At 43.6% G+C, this 18,154-nt stretch overlaps 1 protein-coding gene across 1 annotated transcript; it reads right to left on the bottom strand.

The window, feature by feature from the left end:
- Positions 1 to 3,237: 3,237 nt before the first annotated feature.
- On the bottom strand, positions 3,238 to 13,201 carry ehf (ets homologous factor). Its single transcript, XM_048972124.1, has 9 exons — positions 13,011 to 13,201; positions 8,122 to 8,279; positions 7,663 to 7,929; positions 6,703 to 6,756; positions 6,047 to 6,109; positions 5,862 to 5,930; positions 5,697 to 5,747; positions 4,846 to 5,041; positions 3,238 to 4,453 (listed from the first exon to the last, which is right to left on the bottom strand). The coding sequence occupies exons 2-9, from the start codon at positions 8,216 to 8,218 to the stop codon at positions 4,354 to 4,356; spliced, it is 897 nt and encodes a 298-aa protein (XP_048828081.1). The 5' UTR covers positions 8,219 to 8,279; positions 13,011 to 13,201; the 3' UTR covers positions 3,238 to 4,353.
- Between the last annotated feature and the right edge of the window lie 4,953 nt (positions 13,202 to 18,154).

Raw genomic sequence — 18,154 nt, 5'->3', positions numbered from 1 at the left:
ACATTTTGTGATATTTACAGCTGTAAATCTCATGGGAGGCAGTTACAGCACCTTGGTAGTGATTCTCTGGGTCATCCATTTAGTTTTATACCCTTCTGGTTCGCTCTGTCCAAAGTGGTTTGCTACCAGTCTCTGTCCTTCATCCATCTTCTGTGCCCACTTGTCCTATTCAGGGTTAGAGGGGATTTGGATTCTATTCCAGAAGCTACGGGTACAACGCACGACAGGGCACACTCACACACCAATGGGCATCTCTACTTCAGCAAGTTTTTGGATTGTGGGGGGAGACCAGAGCACATCCCACAACAACATGGGGAGAACATGCAAACTTCACACACCTGCAGCCAAGGAGTCTCGAACCCAGGACCGAGAGGTAAAAGGTAACGGCACTAACCACTGCACCACCCTCCTTCAATTTATGCAAAATTCTTTGGCATTCATTTCATAAAATCATATCCCTTAATTCTTACTGAGAATAACATTTATGTCTGTTTTTATCAGAAATAATCAGCCACAGATTTTATGGTTAATGGGTGGCATTTGTAGAAAGATAACGTTTAAGAAGCATTCATGTTTAACCATGGACATGGCGCCTTCTTCGTTTACCGTCCTGCTCCCGTTCTTTACATACACAGATCTGTTTCTACCCCCGTACCTTCAAATGAAGTCATATAATGGAAAGCAGCTCTCCTACTTAATATAAAATTTATCATGACATGGTAGTCACAGCAATCAACACTAGGTTACATCTGAGCCAGCCAGGAGAGAGCTGTAGATGTTTCCTCAGTATTTTCCTGCGATAAATGGACTGCTGGTATCCGATGATGAGCTGTACAATATGATCTTCCCAACAGCTACATTACAAAACACGATGCCAATGTCTATTCGTAGTAATTTGGATCTTTAGCAGTCTTGTGCGGAAACCTGAGACCTCATTTGTATGCATTATTGTATGTCGTATATTCATATGCACGTAAAGGAACCACCTCTTTTGCATGCCTTCTTATCCAATCAGAGCTGGATGTATGCTCCCTCTCCGAGGTTGCGGTGACACAATGGCAGGTGTGACAGCTTGCTGAGAGTCGATAAGGCTGACATTAATGAGCAAATGGGACGGCCGTCAGCACAGATAACAAGCCCTGCAACAATCACTGTCCTGTTGATAAAAGTGAGAGTGGCACAGGGAGGCAGCACATTTGCCTGTGATTCGCTGGCGTGAGGATGAACCAGAAAGGGACACCGTTCGTTTAGGTGTCTGTGCTGAAGTCGGTGCTCATGTGTGTGTGTGTGTGGGGGGGGGGGGGGGGGGGACAATAAGCTGTCTGACATTTCGAGACAAGTGTAGTGACTGGTGACTTTTTAATTTATCTGAGGCTGACAGGAGCATCCCCCCCTCCCCAAAAAAGAAAGAAAAATAGATTAAGGTCCAAACAAAAATAAAATATGGAGACTAATCCAGTCTATGGTCCAAGGACATGGACTTCAGTGAAAAACCTACTGAGAAATCAGGCTTTAATCATGTGAATACTGCCAACTAGTGTCTGGAGGATTATATAGTCATTTAAATGGTACTGTTTAATTCTGAGCAAATGTCAGTTTTTATACATATACAGAGGCTCCTCTATTTACAAATGAGATACGTTCCGAACGGCCGTTCGTAACTTGAAATGTTCGTAAGTCGTTATTCAACATCATTTTAAGGGTATACGCAAGTACAAAGAACTAGGATGTTGGGAGTACGCACGCTATGTGGCGGGAGTAGCGGCCAGAAGTCGTACCAGGCGGAAGCAAAAAAATGATGTTACGGACAGGAAATGGGAGCCCAAATGAACAGAATTTGGACTTACCACTTCGTATGTATGAAAGTTCGTAAGTTGAAAGTTCGTAACTAGAGGAGTGCCTGTATATTTATACATATGCATAAATTCATACAGCTGTTTCAGTCTCAAGGAGCAAGATATGTGTTAATACCTAGAGTAGAAAGAGCTATGGCAGGCTGCAGAGCATTCTCTTATAGAGCTCCTCAGCTGTGGAATGGTCTTCTGGATGTGGGGGATTCAGGTTTACCCTCAATATTCAAGTCTAGACTAAAAACACGCTTGTTTAGACTAGCTTATAGGGACTACATAGTTCTAGCTCTAGCTAACTGCTCACTCCCAGTTAGACCTACAGTGTGAGCGGTAGAGCTGGGTGGGGATCGGTGCCATTGGCTTTGGATGAACTGACCTGTCAGTGCTGTCACTCTAGCTTCACACTCCCTTGTGGAATTGATAATAAAACATACTTTACTGATCACAGACACAGAGGCTTAGCTCACTGAGCCACTCACTGCCCCTGTTGAGGAGCTGATGTTCAGGGACTTCCCACGCCGCACTTGCATGGGTGTAAGCTTACATATTGTACTCACCTAACTGTTTGCACTGCCTCTAGTCTCCCCTACTTTAGCTAATGCACACTTTATCCCCCTACCCCCCTGGGGTGTGATGTCTGGAGTCCCAAAAGGTTCAGGATATCCTGCCTACCATGTTGCTTGTGATGTCCCCACTACCCATGGCATCTTTCCGGCCTGCTCGCCCTTCTGCCTCTGGCGTCTCTCCTGCCTGTCCTGCTGTTGTACCACTGTTCATCCTGCCATCAGAAGCAGCACCAGCACCTGTCTGCCCTCCACATTTAGACTCGAATCTTAAAATTTGGACTGTATAAAATAGCATTTTGCCATCTTGTTCATTTGGTTTCCTCTGCCGGCCCCTGGAGGATGGTCTCCCCCTTTGGGTATGGTTAGGGTTAGGGCTTCCTCTGCCGGCCCCTAGAGGACGGGCTTCCCCTTTGGGTATGGTTAGGGTTAGGGCTTCCTCTGCCGGCCCCTAGAGGACGGGCTCCCCCTTTGGGTCTGGTTCCTCCCAATGTTTCTTCCTTCTAGGGAGATTTTCCTTGCCACTGTGACCTCTAGCTTACTCACTGGAGGCTTTGTACAGGAACAATGTAATATTGTGAAAAGATGCTGTACAATAAAACTGAATAGAAATTGAAGCAGCATGCTCAGGTTTACTAGGATAAACCCTTATCAGAACTTCCTGTGACAGCAGGAAGTTAGTTAAGTGACAAAATATACAAAGTACATAAATCAGTGCCTTGTATGTGCTGCAGTCCAGCCTCATTCAAACTGCCTTGAGATCAATAACCTTTTTTCATTCACCACTAACTTTGGTTCTGATGTTATAAAAACAGCTTCAGGAGTGTTTCAAATATAAATGCTTTATTTCACGAAAGGGGTATTTCAGTTACAGAGGTCATTCTTCTCTGTATAATTCAAAAATAATCTTTAACTTTACAGAAAAAACATGTTCTACTTTTCCCTAGACAGCACAGAGATAAGGGTTTCACATGTCATCGCTGTCATCCTCAGTTGTTTACTTGTTGGACGTAGTCCTCATTTGACCTATTTCTGCAACCTCCTCTTAGCTTCATTTTGGGCTTTGTTACTAAATTATATACAACAGTCCTCTTGGTAATTCTCTTTTCGGGGTGTCCTTTCGTTGCTGATGAACACTCTGACATTTTTAATGGGTAAACTGGAGTTCTTGTGAGGTTGTCGAGTGTGTGTTACCTGAGGCCGGGGGAACAGCCTCGCCTCGTCTGAGATTTTGGACTGAATGTAAACAGACACGGGTAAGAACGTCACAGATTTCAGTGTCCTACCGTTACACCTTAAGATACAGTCACGTAGGTGAAAATGGAAGCACTGTTTCACATTAAAGCAACCTTCTTTCATGCCTTGGCCCTGATGATATCTCTAAAAAGAGCTTTTCTGTGGCCGTCATAATTCCATGAATTCCTGTTAACGTTTACCTAGAATTTCTAGGTTGTTTAGGTTATTACTGGAAGAAATATATGCTAAATGCACATTTAACTTTGATATGTATGTATTGGGGCTTTTTTTTAAGTCTGGGTAGTCTTGTGTTTTGTATTGCAATGTATTACACTTCCGATTGTGAAGGAATGGTCTCAGCCATAAGTGCTATATTAATAGGCTAAAAAAATGTACATTGTCAGCTGGCATTGAGTTGGAAGAATCAAAGTGTCCCTTTCCAACATGATTGCCATACAGTATGAACCTTCAGTTCTTTGTGTAAAAAGTCACTCAGGAAAATAGAAAACAGAAAAATACCTTGCAGACGTAAAGGGAGCAGTCCTTCTTTTCAAAACCAACAAACAAACAAAAAAACAGTGATACAAGCAAAAAAGGTTTATACGAAAACTGAAGTGAAAAAAAAGAGCGTGGAATTTTGTCCGGCCCATGATAAATAGCTTGTCTTCTTCGGGTGGTTCTGCAAAGCCTTGGGGCTTCTCCTCTCACTTGTCCGATTCCTTCCAGCCCCTGGCATTTCTGCCAAACTTGTAGACCAGCCTGCGGCCATCCACTCGCTCCAGTATCTCTCGCTTGTAGTAATATCTAAGGGTGGACAGGTTGGGAGGGGCAAGAGCCACATAGCTAATGAATGACTAATGAAGGAACTGAGATCTGTCAAGAATGATCAGTATGGTAACAATTTACGTTAAGTGCACCTTTATAAAGCTTTCATCGTGCATTCACAGAACACGCAAAAATAGTGGGTATTTAAACAAATCATTATTGAATGGTCACTGATCCTTTGTAGTATTATATAGTTGTGAATTACTGTAATTAAAGCTGTTTTACATTACTGAGAACTTTGTTGATTGTGCTGGATTTCCCTTCCTATGGAAGGTAAACATTCATTGTTTAGGGCACTTCTTTAACTGCCACGCCCCCTTCTGGTGTGTGTGTGAATCGACAGTGCCTGCCCGGCGGTAAGCTGGCGGTACCTCATGGCGCGGCTCAGCTTCTCATAGGTCATGCTGCTGTTGTTCTTCTTCTTCCCCCACAGCTGGGCCACCGCCTCTGACTTGAGGAAGCGGAAGACGCCCTCGGCCCGGTCCTCCCACTTAATCAGTCCCGGGTTGCGGTCAGGGTTCAGGAGGATGTCACGGATGAACTCCCAAAGGTGCGTGCCACGGGGGTCTGGCCAAAATTAAAGGATATAAAGGCATACTAATGAGTGATTATTAGAGCTAAATCCAACACTGTAAAGTTACTTTTCAGCTTTAAGCGTGACCACATTTACATGACAGTACCAGTAAAAGTTTGGACATGCCACACCGTCTACAATGGAGAGTGATGGTGTCGCATCGCATGACCTGGTCACCTGACCTAAACACAGTAGGAATGGTTTTGGTGACGTTTGACCAGAGATTGAAGGAAAAGCGGCCAATGAGAGGTCAGCATATATGTGGGACCTCTTTCAGGACAGTTGGAAGAGCATCCCAGGAGGCCACCTCATGGAACTGGTGTAGAGGAGACAGTAGGGTCAGCCAGTCCCAGGAGCAATTAGGGTTAAGGGCCTTGCTCAAGGGCCTAATGGTGGGATCACTCTGCTGACCCAGGGATTTGAACTGGCAACCTTCTGAATCCAAACCCAGAGAGCTGCTCCGTCCCCCACCAATGCTGTTGGTCAGTGCATAATTCCATATGTTATTTTGTAGTTTTAATATCTTTAGAATTATTCCAAAATGTAGAGAATAGTACAAATAAACCTTTCTGTTAGTAGATATATCCAAACTTTTGACTGGTATGGTATGTATCCAGTGGAGGGTTTGCAGTACAAATGCTGACTCACTGTGTCTTTTGACTTGTGCAGTGGGGGGCCGACTGTGTTGCCTCTTTGAATCTAAAAATACAGTAGAAAAAGAAATAGTTGAAGCACGTTGTTTATTCACAAAGTGCCAAAGGTCGCCGAGACACAGCTGACAGGGCGCGGCCGCGCTTTTGGTTAGCTTCTCACCTGGACCAGACGGACTCGGGGAGCTACTGGCACCAGATGTGGGAAATGAAGGCTTGCCGTCGAGGAGATCTGAATAAAAGGACAAATAAAGATCCAGAATTAGAATGAAAATCACCAGGACTGCTTAAGTATTTGCACTCCACTCTCCGACCATTTTTTTTTTTTTGGATCACGCTTCTCTGTACCTGTAGGCAAACTGCTGTAGAAATAGCTGTCATCTTTGAATGGTAGCACGGAGCAGGAGAATTCTATAAGGATATTAAAAAACAATTTATTTAACAAAATAAATATGATATAACAATGAGCTTTGGATCGCTAGAACTTTCGGCAAGTCATTTTTTTTCCCATCATGCTAACAAAGATTAAATTCGTTCAGTGAATGTGAGGAGAGTGCTGGGCAGGGCTGTAGCAGTCAGGGAAACTGGCATCTCTAAATTACCCCAAATATGTGCCCTGCAACGCATTGTTGTCGTCTGGCTCGTGCTCTCTGCGTCCTGTGATTGGCTCAGTATGCCCATGCAGGAGATAAATCTTTCCTTTTTCCTTTAATGTTAGCATGCCTGGGGGGGTTGGGCAGCCAGCTGACCTTCCACCCCCAGAGGTTTATTTGCTTCCTACTTAGGAGTTTTTGTTTCCGCTCCTATATTGTCAGCTGCCTTTCTACTTTATTTCTTTGTCTTCCCATTTCCCTGTTTTTGTATTGCATTGTATCACAACATACCAATGTAATGTGCCTTGGGGCGACTGTTGTGAAAGGCGCTATATAAAAATACATTGAACTGAGTTGAACAATTGGGTACGGACGACACTGCGGTGTGAATGAGGCTTTAAGGACACCTACCTTCCACTTCCGTTTTAATGTCCAGCGGTGTAAACATCTCTGTCCCATACTGACCTGTGAAAAGTCATGTTCAGAAAATATAATAATAATATTTACTTCTGTACCAATAATAAAGGTCAATTTAATTATTTAATACCCCTTCCAGCAATGAAAAAATAATTAATTAATTGCTACTCCATTGATTACTCTGGTATCTAGATTACATTATTGTTAAAACTATACCTCACACCTTTCCCGATCTACTACTTTAAGTATGCACACCGACCTAAAGTAAATTCACTTTTATTTAACCGAACTAAATATCATGTATATAGAGTCAATAACTAAATTACTAGCCAGGTAGGTTTTATTCTTGAATCTTAAATTATTTCACTCTTCAATGTGGGCCTTGCAATGTAGCCTAGAATGAAACCCATTTCCTGTTGTAATCCAGGAATCAACCCAAACTGCTAAACCCATAAGATTCTGCATTCTAGCTGGCTTACTATCCACGTGCTTTTGCAGCATTTCACGCTAGCTGGCAGCTCAATATCACCCCTTCCTCTCCTGTCTGTATAACTTGGTTTAAGGTGGTGATATCACAGTAATGCTTGGTTTCATGCCCCCTGCTGGTCAAGTTTTTTAGAAACTGCCAACAAAGAGGGCTTTTTTCAGTTGCACTCAGATATTCTTGAGGGGAAAAAGGAATGGAAAATGGAAAAGCAGGAGAACCTGTCCAACACCTGCAGAGCTGATGTACATGGAAGTGATTGTAAGCCTCCTGTCATCTTATCATAGCCTCCTGTCATCTGATACTAGGAATATTTTTGTCATGCTACGCTTTATTTAACATAAGCTAAAGCACAATAATAAGTCTGGAACCTAATTTCTGTGACCGAATAAACTTGCTGGAATCTGTATAAATGTCACATTAACCAGACCTGCCCTGAGCAGAGGCGATGGGGCTGAGCTCAGACAGACCTGCAGTGCTGCTCCACTTGAGGTCCGTGAGGCTCTGGTACAGCAGGGGTCCCACTGACCCGGCGGCCCGGGTGAAATCCTGGAAGCTCAAGCTGCACAGCTGCCTCCCATCCATGTCGAAGTTCTGGAAGGGGAGGCTGTTGGCGTCGATCTGGTGCATGTCCAGTGTCTGCTGGAGCCATTCCCACACCTGGAACTTGGACCAGAACTGGGGCTGCGTGTCCTGCATCCATAGGCGACCCATGTAGCCGGGAACCATGGTGGATGCTGGAGGAGGTGGGGGGGAGGGGGAGACAAGAGCAATTCTAATCTGTCTGCTTAGCTCCCCAAGCAGGAGTGCCCTACTAACCGAGAAACCTACAATGGTAACACTGATCTAGGGTACTGGGCATCACCAGAAGGTCATAAGTTGAAAATATAATGACAGTCAGAATGGAGAGGGTGGGTACTGGTGTGTACCGTCGGTGCAGCTGTAATGGGGGCTCCAGGAGGCTGGCAGCTGGTTCTCTGCGCTGGCCGAGGGCACGCTCATCAGGCAGCTGTTCTGACGCACCATCGCCGGCGGGTCAGGGCAGGCACAGACAGAAGGCTGAACGTGACCTCCTGCCAAATCGATCCTGGCCAAAGTAGAAACCAGAGCGGGATCCAATCGGTGGAGGTCTCTCAACCGGCAGCGCGTAAAAAAAATAAAATACCATCTGCGATTGGCCGCGGGCTCCTACTCCTAAATTTTCAGGCAGATAAACAGGACAAACTTTTCTTGTGTTTTTTTGACATTGTTTCTTCTTGCTGAAGAGATGGTCAGATAACATGTTGATCATTAATTACTTGTGATTGGGGTGGAGAGGAGGGCACATTTCCTCAGTAGGAAAGGTAGGCAATTTAAATTACAGCAACATATCTGTTATTGGCATTTTAGCGGCAGTTTTCAGAATAGCTTTCTTTTAACACTAGAGTCTACCGGTTGTTTCACTGCCAAGCGAACTGGCACCAACTAGCCTAACAGAAGAAATAAGCTGTGCAAAGATACAAGACTTACGTTACATCTCCAGTGTCTTTGTTACTAACCATCCCGCTACAGGGTTGCCAACTTTGGTCAGCCGGCTGGCGTGAGATTTTCAGTTCGGGACAAGTCTGGGACATGCACACGTATCTACATGTATGTAACAGTTCTATTATCCGGTAAATAGCCTGTAGGGTTTGCAAACTACACCAACGCTTTTGATGTGGCCAGATGTGTGAGTTGGCAACTCTGGTAATCAAATTGAACAAATGTGGAGAGAACTCAATTAAACGAAGGTATGCAACAATTCAAGATTATCCTTAGCAAAAGAAGGAAGAGTTATACTTCTTAAAACTGACTAATCAATGCACCAGTGTCATACCCTTTTCCTCCCGATCGGTGATTTGTTTCCAACAGCCCTCCCCCGATCAGTAAGTTTTACCGTTGGAACCTCGCACTTTGATTAGCATATTATTGACATTCCAGTGTTTTTAATTCCCTTTAATTTCAGCTCCAAATAAAAAATAGCTGAAATGGCCCATTTAGGGCCCCCCCCCCCCAGCCATGTCGGCCTGTTGGGGGCTTCCTAAGGCTGATGTTTTTCAGACGCGATCAGGCCAATGTATTTGTTCAAGTCAGATTGCATTACAGTACAGATATTTACTCTAGGGCAGTCAGACTCTCTATGACGAAACCATAACCAGTTAGCTGAACTGGTGTTTCGTTATTTTCCGTGACACTCGTCATATTTGCTTTTTATGAATTTCCAAGGGATAGCCAACGTGTTTTCGCCCCAAGCTAAGTGTCACACCTCGTCAAACACCCACGTTAGCGTGGATCCAGGTTGCATCCCATCATTTCCGCATCCTCATATGTGGTTTCCATGCGTAATCACCTCAAGGCAGTTCATCTGAGTTTATTCCAATTTTACGGAAGTTTTCTGTTCACAGGGGAAACACCAAAACTATCTGCGAGCTTGGGGAGAAACGGAAAACTCTGTGTGCAATAAAAAAAAAAATAAAAAATTCAAAATATTTGCTGAAGCTTTTTCTCCAGCCAGCTGGCTTTGAGCCAGAAAACTGCTGAAAACTTAATTTCCCTACTTGTTCCTTTTTAAATATACATTTCATATACTACATTTCTACTGCTAGCAGTCCATTTTGGTCGCTTTCAATGGAATTTAAAGAGAAGGGTAGGACAATTTGGGAGGTCTTGGTGAAAGGGTTAGTTAAGACCTGTTGGCAAAAGGCTACGCGTCGACATAATTTGCATGTGATATGCAAATACAAAAAAAATTTATCTGAAATCTGCAGCAGAAGGAAGTGTGTAGAAAGGCCCGGTGTGGTTTTGATACTCTGTGTTTTGATGACCGAGACTCTTTGTAGGTGGGGAGGCACAATAGACTTCTGTGCTCCTTTGACTCGACTGATTCTGTTTTTTTTTTGTAAATATATCGTTTTTCACCCAAACATGACTTGTATATTTTGTCAATGATCGTGACCAGGTTTGCATAGCTCAAGATTAAGCAACGCATTTGGGCAGCTGCCAGATGTGTCATGTTTTAGTTCTTTGTCTAATGAGGAATGTCAACAAAAAAAATAACTTTTCTTCTGAAATGAGTTTGAAAGCTGCTGCATTCTGTCCATCCGTCTTTCTTCATTTGAACTGGTAAAGCCCATGAATATGACTGCATTCATGAATATGGTGGTCAGTGATGGTCAGTCTGGGTCATTCTTACAATGTAACATTTAGTTATTAAATGCTTCCAGAGTTATAAATGACAGGTAGAGCAAGCAGGACCAACCGATATATGTGTTACAATGTACCCAAAAAACCTGTACTGTGAGATACAGGCCACATGCATGTCCTGTGTTTTGTGGTACAGAGAACATGTGTGACCTGTACTGTGAGGTACAGAGAACATGTCTGACCAGTATTGCAAGATATAAAGAATTAATTTCACATGTATTGTGAGGTAGAGGGAACATGTTTGACCAGTAGCTGGAGAAATAAAAATATATTTCACATGTTTTGTGAGGTAGAGAGACCATGTTTGACCTGTACTGTTACATGCAGAGAAAACATATTATCTATACAATATATACAACATTATGACCTTTACTGTGAGGTACGGTGAACATGAGTGACCTGCACTGTGAGATACGGAGAACACATGTGACCTACACTGTGAGGTACGGAGATCGCAAGTGACCTGCACTGTGAGGTACGGAGATCACGAGTGACCTGCACTGTGAGATACGGAGAATACATGTAACCTACACTGTGAGGTACGGAGATCGCGAGTGACCTGCACTGTGAGGTACGGGGAACACATGTGACCTACACTGTGAGGTACGGAGATCGCGAGTGACCTGCACTGTGAGGTACGGAGAACACATGTGACCTACACTGTGAGGTACGGAGATCGCGAGTGACCTACACTGTGAGGTACGGAGATCGCGAGTGACCTGCACTGTGAGGTATGGAAAACATGAGTGGCCTGCACTGTGAGGTACAGAGAGAACACAGAAGCCATAGAGAACAGACATGTGAGCTATTCGACTATGGATCTTCATTCCAAATCCAGGCCTTGTTTTCAGTTCTCCCAGATAGTTAGTTTACTACTTAATGATTCTGATTGGGTACAGAAGCTCACAGACAAATGAAGGCTGGAAAATCAGCAGGGCTCGGATCTCGAGGACCGTGAGTTGCATAGCCCTGAGCTATACAATGAGCTATGAAGAACACTGGCCTTTTCTCTGAGATGCTGAGAACATGTCTGAACTGAACTATGCATGTAACCTGCAGTGTTACATGCAAACAACAGGTGAGATGTACAGCTAGATATGGAGAACACATATGGCTTATACTATTACATAGGGAACACATGTAACCTGAACTGTCATTTAGAGAGAACATAAACAGCCCATACACTGAGCAACAGGCGACACTGCAATGACAGACAGCTTCCACTACCGACTACCAACTACCACCTGTGTGCATGCAGTCATACACACATGTGACACGTATGGTGCATTGACACGCAAACGTGAATACCATAACCATGACCGGGGGTGGCAGGCGAATGGTCACATGACACAAGTAATATGCAAAGTAGCAAGGTTGTTTACTACCTAAACAGCAGTGAGACAGAATGTGTACTCATGGCGTGGCCAGCAAATGGCCCTCATAAACCACCTTTACGTTGTTTCTCAAGAGCCATAAAAGAGCAGGGCCTACTCATGCCTTCCTCATTGCTTCATCGGAACCTGTATCCTTTGCACCAGTTCAGCTGTGTTGGGGAGAGACAGGGAAGACGCCATGTTGTAACTGTCACGTACCCCAGCCAGCCTCTCCCGCAGCGACAGCCAGAAATTCCCACTAATTCTGAGTTACTAATCAGTGCTTGTCAGTCTTTATTTACTTAATGTTTTCCCCTCTGCTGTATGCTGGCCAGGGGACATGAAGGAACGAGGGTTTCACCCACGCCTTGGCAAACCCACCGTGGGGGAAAATGAATCTGAGTACAAACCAACTAAGCCGGTCTGCGATGAAGACCAACAGAAGAAGTGGCAGGTATACTTTCAGTTCTGTAAACAGAGTCATTGTTGCAGTGGATGCATGGTGACCTGGATGTCATGCTGTTCTGCCACAGAGAGCAGGTGCGTGAGCTGGCCATCACAAGAAGGTATTTTGACTCCTCAAAATAACCAGTAGAAAATAAGATCGATGCAGATGACTGCGCATCGTATAGAAAATGTTCATTAATTGTTATATCAACACGTTACTTTACGTCCAAGGAAATCTGCACTAATACAGGCGTCACAAGCACACTATTGGAAAGCTTCTGTTTGAATGCTCTTGTTTTCAGAAACACAAGTGATGTAAAACACGATTTAAAATCAGTTGATCTGTTTTGAGGCTTTGCTGCGCCCACTTTGATATCATACTGAGTGGAGCTGCCATAAGTAATAGTAATGAATATGATCTTTCTGTGTCAAAAAGATGCATCACTGCACTTGTTCCCTCATCTGAATCTGAGAAAGAGAAGTCACTTTCAACCCAAAGACGAGTTTTCTGGAAAGCGACTCCATTGCACAAAAAATATAAATCAGACACACTCCCCATCCCCCTAATCTTCAGCAGTTGTCATGTCTACGTTCCAGTTTGTAACCCTCGCACCCTCAACTCGTCTAATCCTGAGCATTGCTACTGTGAGATACACAGGAGCCCCCCCCCCCCTGCAGCTGCACCCCAGGGGTAAGGGGTTGGGATTAGGGGGCGGGGGTCGCATGACAGGTGTAAAGCAGAGAGGCTGCATCAGGCGTCATTCGTGGCTGCTTACCGGAGCTTCGGCTTGAGTCCGATCTGCTGAGACGCGGATGGGGAGAGGGGCACAGCCTGGAGACGCACAGGTGACTATGGGGGTCAAGCTGTTCTCCCTGCTGCAGCTGCTCCTCCAGGCACTGGACGGCGGGGGAGTTGTCGAGGCAGTGTCGCTGAAGTTCAGCTCAGTAAGCCCGCTCGCGCCTCGACAACTCTAAAAGAAGGTGTCGGCTAGCAGGCGAGATGGTACAAGTCCACCAATGAGGATTTTCCTTTCCCATTTCCTTCTGCGCTCTACTCTTCCCCTATTGGCTGCTTCATATTTGCATAAGGATGAAAGTGCAAAAAATACTTACCTGATACAGATGTTAAGTGGAGCTTGTCTGTCTGTTACAAGCACACATATAGCTACAGTAATAAACATCCCTAACTCTTTTGGGTGCATGTAAGTTAGTCTCCAGGCCATAACGCATAATACAGTGAGGGTCAGACCTAAATGCTGCCTTAGCCCCTTGTATTGGTGTAATATAATGTTATCAAAGCCAGCAGGTGTAAATATTTATGCTTAAGGGAAGATTTGCAGAGAATACTCTGGTCTCTGATCGTCTAGTCCGACATGGTGGCTCCCGTCACGTTGCCCTGATCCAGTTTTCCCGGCTTCGATACTGTCCTTCCAGTGTTCCGGAAAACCAGCCTCATGTTCATTTTTCACACATGAGGTGTTCACATTTGCCATGATATCCCGGCACTCCCTTGGTGGTGGAGTATGGGAGTCTAACTGTGTTTCAGTTTTGCAGGGATGTCTGCGATAACAGACATTATAAAATTTTAAGACACTAAAAGTGGAAAAAACATTTTTTTTTTCTAACAGTGGGTTTAGGGATTGTTCCTGGCATAACAGTTGGAGTCAGTCCCCAGATGTTGATGCTGTTTTTGTGTGTATTTGGGGAGGTGGGGGTACAAAAACAAACAAAAAAAAACTTACACAGATAGACACAATTGGACACAATGGACTTGATTATGCTGAGCCAAGTTTCAGTTTCACAATGGCCTCGTAAGTAAAGGGTGTGTTTATGTATCGAGCGCAGGTATGTGTGGCCGCTTCATAAGTTTCTATGTCATTCCCGCTACCATAACGATGAATGACCACTGGCATGACTGGCTGGTTCCGAAGGCAGTTTCTGATCACATCACACTATGCCTACCTACGGGAGCCCACGCATTCGACTTTTCCTTAGCTTATTTTTTCTTTTCTCTGTGTCTTATTTAGCCTCAAGGGAATTTTGAGCTTCGGTGGAGTCTAATCAATCTTTAATCAAATGCACGACAATCTCTAGGGCAACCGTGAGTAATTTAATCTTGGCACTTCCTGCATTCTTTTGGAGACTGGCAGCCATTCTTGTTTTTCTTGTTATCTGAATGGCTGCTCCAACTCCTCACCATTATAATAAATGCAAAGCCATAGGTGAAAATGTGCCTTGCATTAAAATCATACCTTTGCCTTGACAAATGCGATGCTCCCTAAATCCGACCTGGAATGTATGACCAAGGACAGGAATGCACTGGACCTAAAGCATTTCTAGTGTATCCCTTAAAACAAATATACACGGAGTTCCAATGATAGCTTTTCCTCATATTATGAAAGTCTGTTTTAATGCATTTGACTCTTCTTCCTCATCTATCTTCCAGCTGTTTATCAAGGACAGGGTTGCGATGAGCGTGGTGAATATTCCAGGAGGCCGAGAGTGGGGGACACCCTGGCTGGGATGCCTGTCTAAAGTCACCAACCGCCGCACAACAGGAGGAAACCAGAGTACCCAGAGGAAAGCCAACCGACACGCTGATGAAGCGTAAACCCCACAGAGAGTCTGCACCGGATCGGAACCCCCAGTCCTGCAGGCTACGGTGCTTCACACCGACTCGTCCTCTTTCACCCGGTTCTCCTTACATACTCCTGTGCTGTCAAGCTAATATCCACTATACAAAAAGCATATTTCCTTTATTAGGCACTAAAAGAGATTAAAGATCATCTTATATGAGGAGCGTGCGTTAGGAAAACAAATGGGAGCCCATTCTGCACTGCAGAATTTTAATGACTTTTAACATGTTCGTATCATAGCGCTTCCTCACCACTGTGAGGCGCCAAATGTATAGTTTTCAGGCCGGCAGTTGCTAAAGGTACATTTTGTTGTCATGGTAATTTAATTTGATGTATAGAAGTTGATAAATTGAGTCCCCTCCATGGACTCCACACACATCCGGCATTATTACATTTCGGCCAGTAAGGGAATGTCGTTTCCCACCTTGTGCCATTCACACTTGCAGTGTGATTCACTAGGATTTCGGCAGGATCAATGGAAATACAATTGGAAATGTAAAACCCAATTCAAGTGTCATTTAAAATGATGACCTTTAGGTGTAACACAGGCTCTGCTGTAATAGTATACCCATTTGTGTCAGGGTTACCTTTTTTTACTAGTCTGCTTTGTCTAAAGGCCCCTGTTATACTGGAACTCCTTGAAAGCTTTCAAATCCTCTTCTATATAAGAAGTCTTAGGTGTGATACCAAGGGGTCTTAAACCGATAACCCATTTTCTAGGAAGATCATATAAAGGCCAATATCGCATTTTCATTATTCAGTGTAGTAAGTGAATCTCTAATTCTATAAATCCCACGGGGACAGGATCAAATGTGAAAAAAAATCTTAATCTCAAACAATATTCTTTTGATGTTTTAGCCATTGTCACTGTCAGGCTGTTAAGTCTACTAGCTGAAGTATTCTATGTTAAATACAAGACAAATATCAATTCATATGCATTCTAATTAAATTAATTTAAAATAGTAAATACTGTAGTATTTAAAGTTCATTTTTAAGACCTTGGGTTTCGAGTTGCAATGGAGAATGACATTTTCGTGGCGAATTTTACACAATGTTAGTTTTACGTTCATGGCAAACACAAAATGATGATGATACCTCAGCTCCACACCAGTCCGAATGGACCAGTATGAGTTGTTTTGAGGGGGCTGGAGTACCAATCCTGCCACCAATCCCCAAATTATTCCCTGTAAATTGGAGGACCTCCTTATAGGGCTGGATGTAGATTAACGTCATACCCAGTATGAAGCAATTGCAGGTTAAGACCCTTGATCAAGGGCCCAATGGAGTAGGATCACTCCTGGCATTCACAGGATTCGAACCAGCGACCTTCTGATTGCTGGCACTCTTTGAAAAAGGTTAAAGAGATATGGCCATCATAATAGATATGATCATATTTGCCCTGTGGTTGCTATCACAATGTCAGGTACCTACTTGCAGCATATACCACTGTTACCCATCGGTTATATTTGGGATTAGCTGGCACCACCTTCTACACATGAGCGAATGGTGATTGTCCGATAAGCTCCTGAGAGTATATTCAGTGCAATGTAAGCATTGTATTCCTCTGTTATACAGTCGTTATATTTCTGTAATCTTTTTCGAAGTGCATAGCGAATGTAATCTACAGTCAAGGAAACTATAGCAATTCTCTCTGACAGTAGTTCAGCTGAACATGTGCAGTATAATAGTCCAAAAAAACAATCTCTGTGTCGTTTCAAACTCGCAATGTATCCTGGGTGTCATATCACCCCCCCCCCCCCCCCCAATCCCCCAAACCCAATTGCCAGTTTTGGTTTGCAGTACCGAGTGCTCTTTTTAAAGGGTAAACTTGTCCCAGTTTGTCTCCGGGAGATTGCGGAATCCCACCGTGAACGCGCCGTCTGTTTTTACTCCTTCAAGATTAATTTGGCCTATAAAACTACACTACAGTTAGCACAAAGCTGGAGAAAAAACAAATAGTATAATACCCTCTGCTTGTCTGTGGCTCCTTTTTACGGCCTTGGTGGAGATTATTGAAATACTATATTTGAGTTTTTTGAGGCTCAGTTAATGCAGACAAACTAAAAAATATATTATTAAGAGAAATAGAGAAAAAACTCATTATAGACATTTTAGACATTTTCCATTCATTTCCCAACCACATATCTGTGGAAGTTTGGGCATTTTAACAACGGTTTTACCTTGTATAGTCAGGTTATTTTAGTACTTAATGTTGTTTTCTGAAAATTTGTCTTCTACCAATTTGTATATTTATTGGCATAGTTATAACGCATAACTTAAAACCTCCTACATACACCCACAATAAGATTTTCTGTTTCTAATTCAAGTACATTAATGCCGAGTAACCTTCCCCCAGCTCAGGTTTGGTGTGTTGATTGGTAATTGTAGGTAACTGCAGCTGACATTTTGACAGGGGGCAAGATGGCCTTCAATCTCGTGTCATTGACGCAGGACAGTAGTGAGTTCAGGGCTCTTAATGAGCAGGAGCGCATTTCCCAATCCATGCCAATCTCAGCCTTGGAATTCCTCATTCATGCCATCAATTCATTACCAGCTTATCATGCCTATTAGAGCTATCCTTAATATTCCAAATTTTGATTAGCACATGATTCGCTGGAAAATCACCATTTTACTAGCCAGTTATTATGCTGAATTACACTTGCTTTGCATAATTACAATGTTTTGTCTTTTGCAGAGCGAACAATGGACCGATAATTGTAGTAATGACTTCTTAAAAATGCGCCGAATTGGGGATCTTTAAGAGGTTGATACCAAGACGACTGAATAGTATATTTCAGAAATACACGGTGGAACTGTTGGGGTGACGAATGGTAGGGTTTCCCAGCAATAACATAACCGTCACGGAGGTTTGGGTATCTGGCTGGAAGCTGCGCTTGGACAGCTCGTGCATTTCTCGCATGATGGCTTGAACGATGTTGTAAATCGTTGGGTCCCTAGGTGTCACTGTTGTCCCGTGAAACACAGGGAAAGTCTACCGACTCTAGGCTGAACAAAAATCCTTTTAGAGAAATAAATAGGAGCTCAAAAAGAGCATTTGGCTTGTAAATGTGCTACTTTGTTCCCAAACGGTTTTTTAAAGCGTCTTATTCTTACGTGCTATTTGTGAATTGATATTGAATTTATAGAGTTAATGTTTTGTACAGAAATGAACAGATCTGGAGTTTTTGATGGGGGGCTCTTCATTCTGTTCGGGTAGGAGAAGGATCATGCAGGTGTGTATGTATGTGTTTGTCAGTGGGTGGGTCTGTAACGCGAGGTTTGTA

The sequence above is a fragment of the Brienomyrus brachyistius genome, chromosome 13 (assembly GCF_023856365.1).
Source record: "Brienomyrus brachyistius isolate T26 chromosome 13, BBRACH_0.4, whole genome shotgun sequence".
Taxonomy (NCBI): Eukaryota; Metazoa; Chordata; class Actinopteri; order Osteoglossiformes; family Mormyridae; genus Brienomyrus; species Brienomyrus brachyistius.
Note: the sequence above shows the minus strand (reverse complement) of the source record. Positions and strands in the feature narration are given on the sequence as shown.

Coding starts and splice junctions, on each gene's coding strand:
- ehf (XM_048972124.1), bottom strand. CDS start 8,218: ATGGTGCGTCAGAACAGCTGCCTGATGAGCGTGCCCTCGGCCAGCGCA. Junction 7,930..8,121: donor CCATTACAGCTGCACCGACG/GTACACACCAGT, acceptor CACCTCCTCCAG/CATCCACCATGGTTCCCGGC. Junction 5,931..6,046: donor CTACAGCAGTTTGCCTACAG/GTACAGAGAAGC, acceptor CCTTTTATTCAG/ATCTCCTCGACGGCAAGCCT.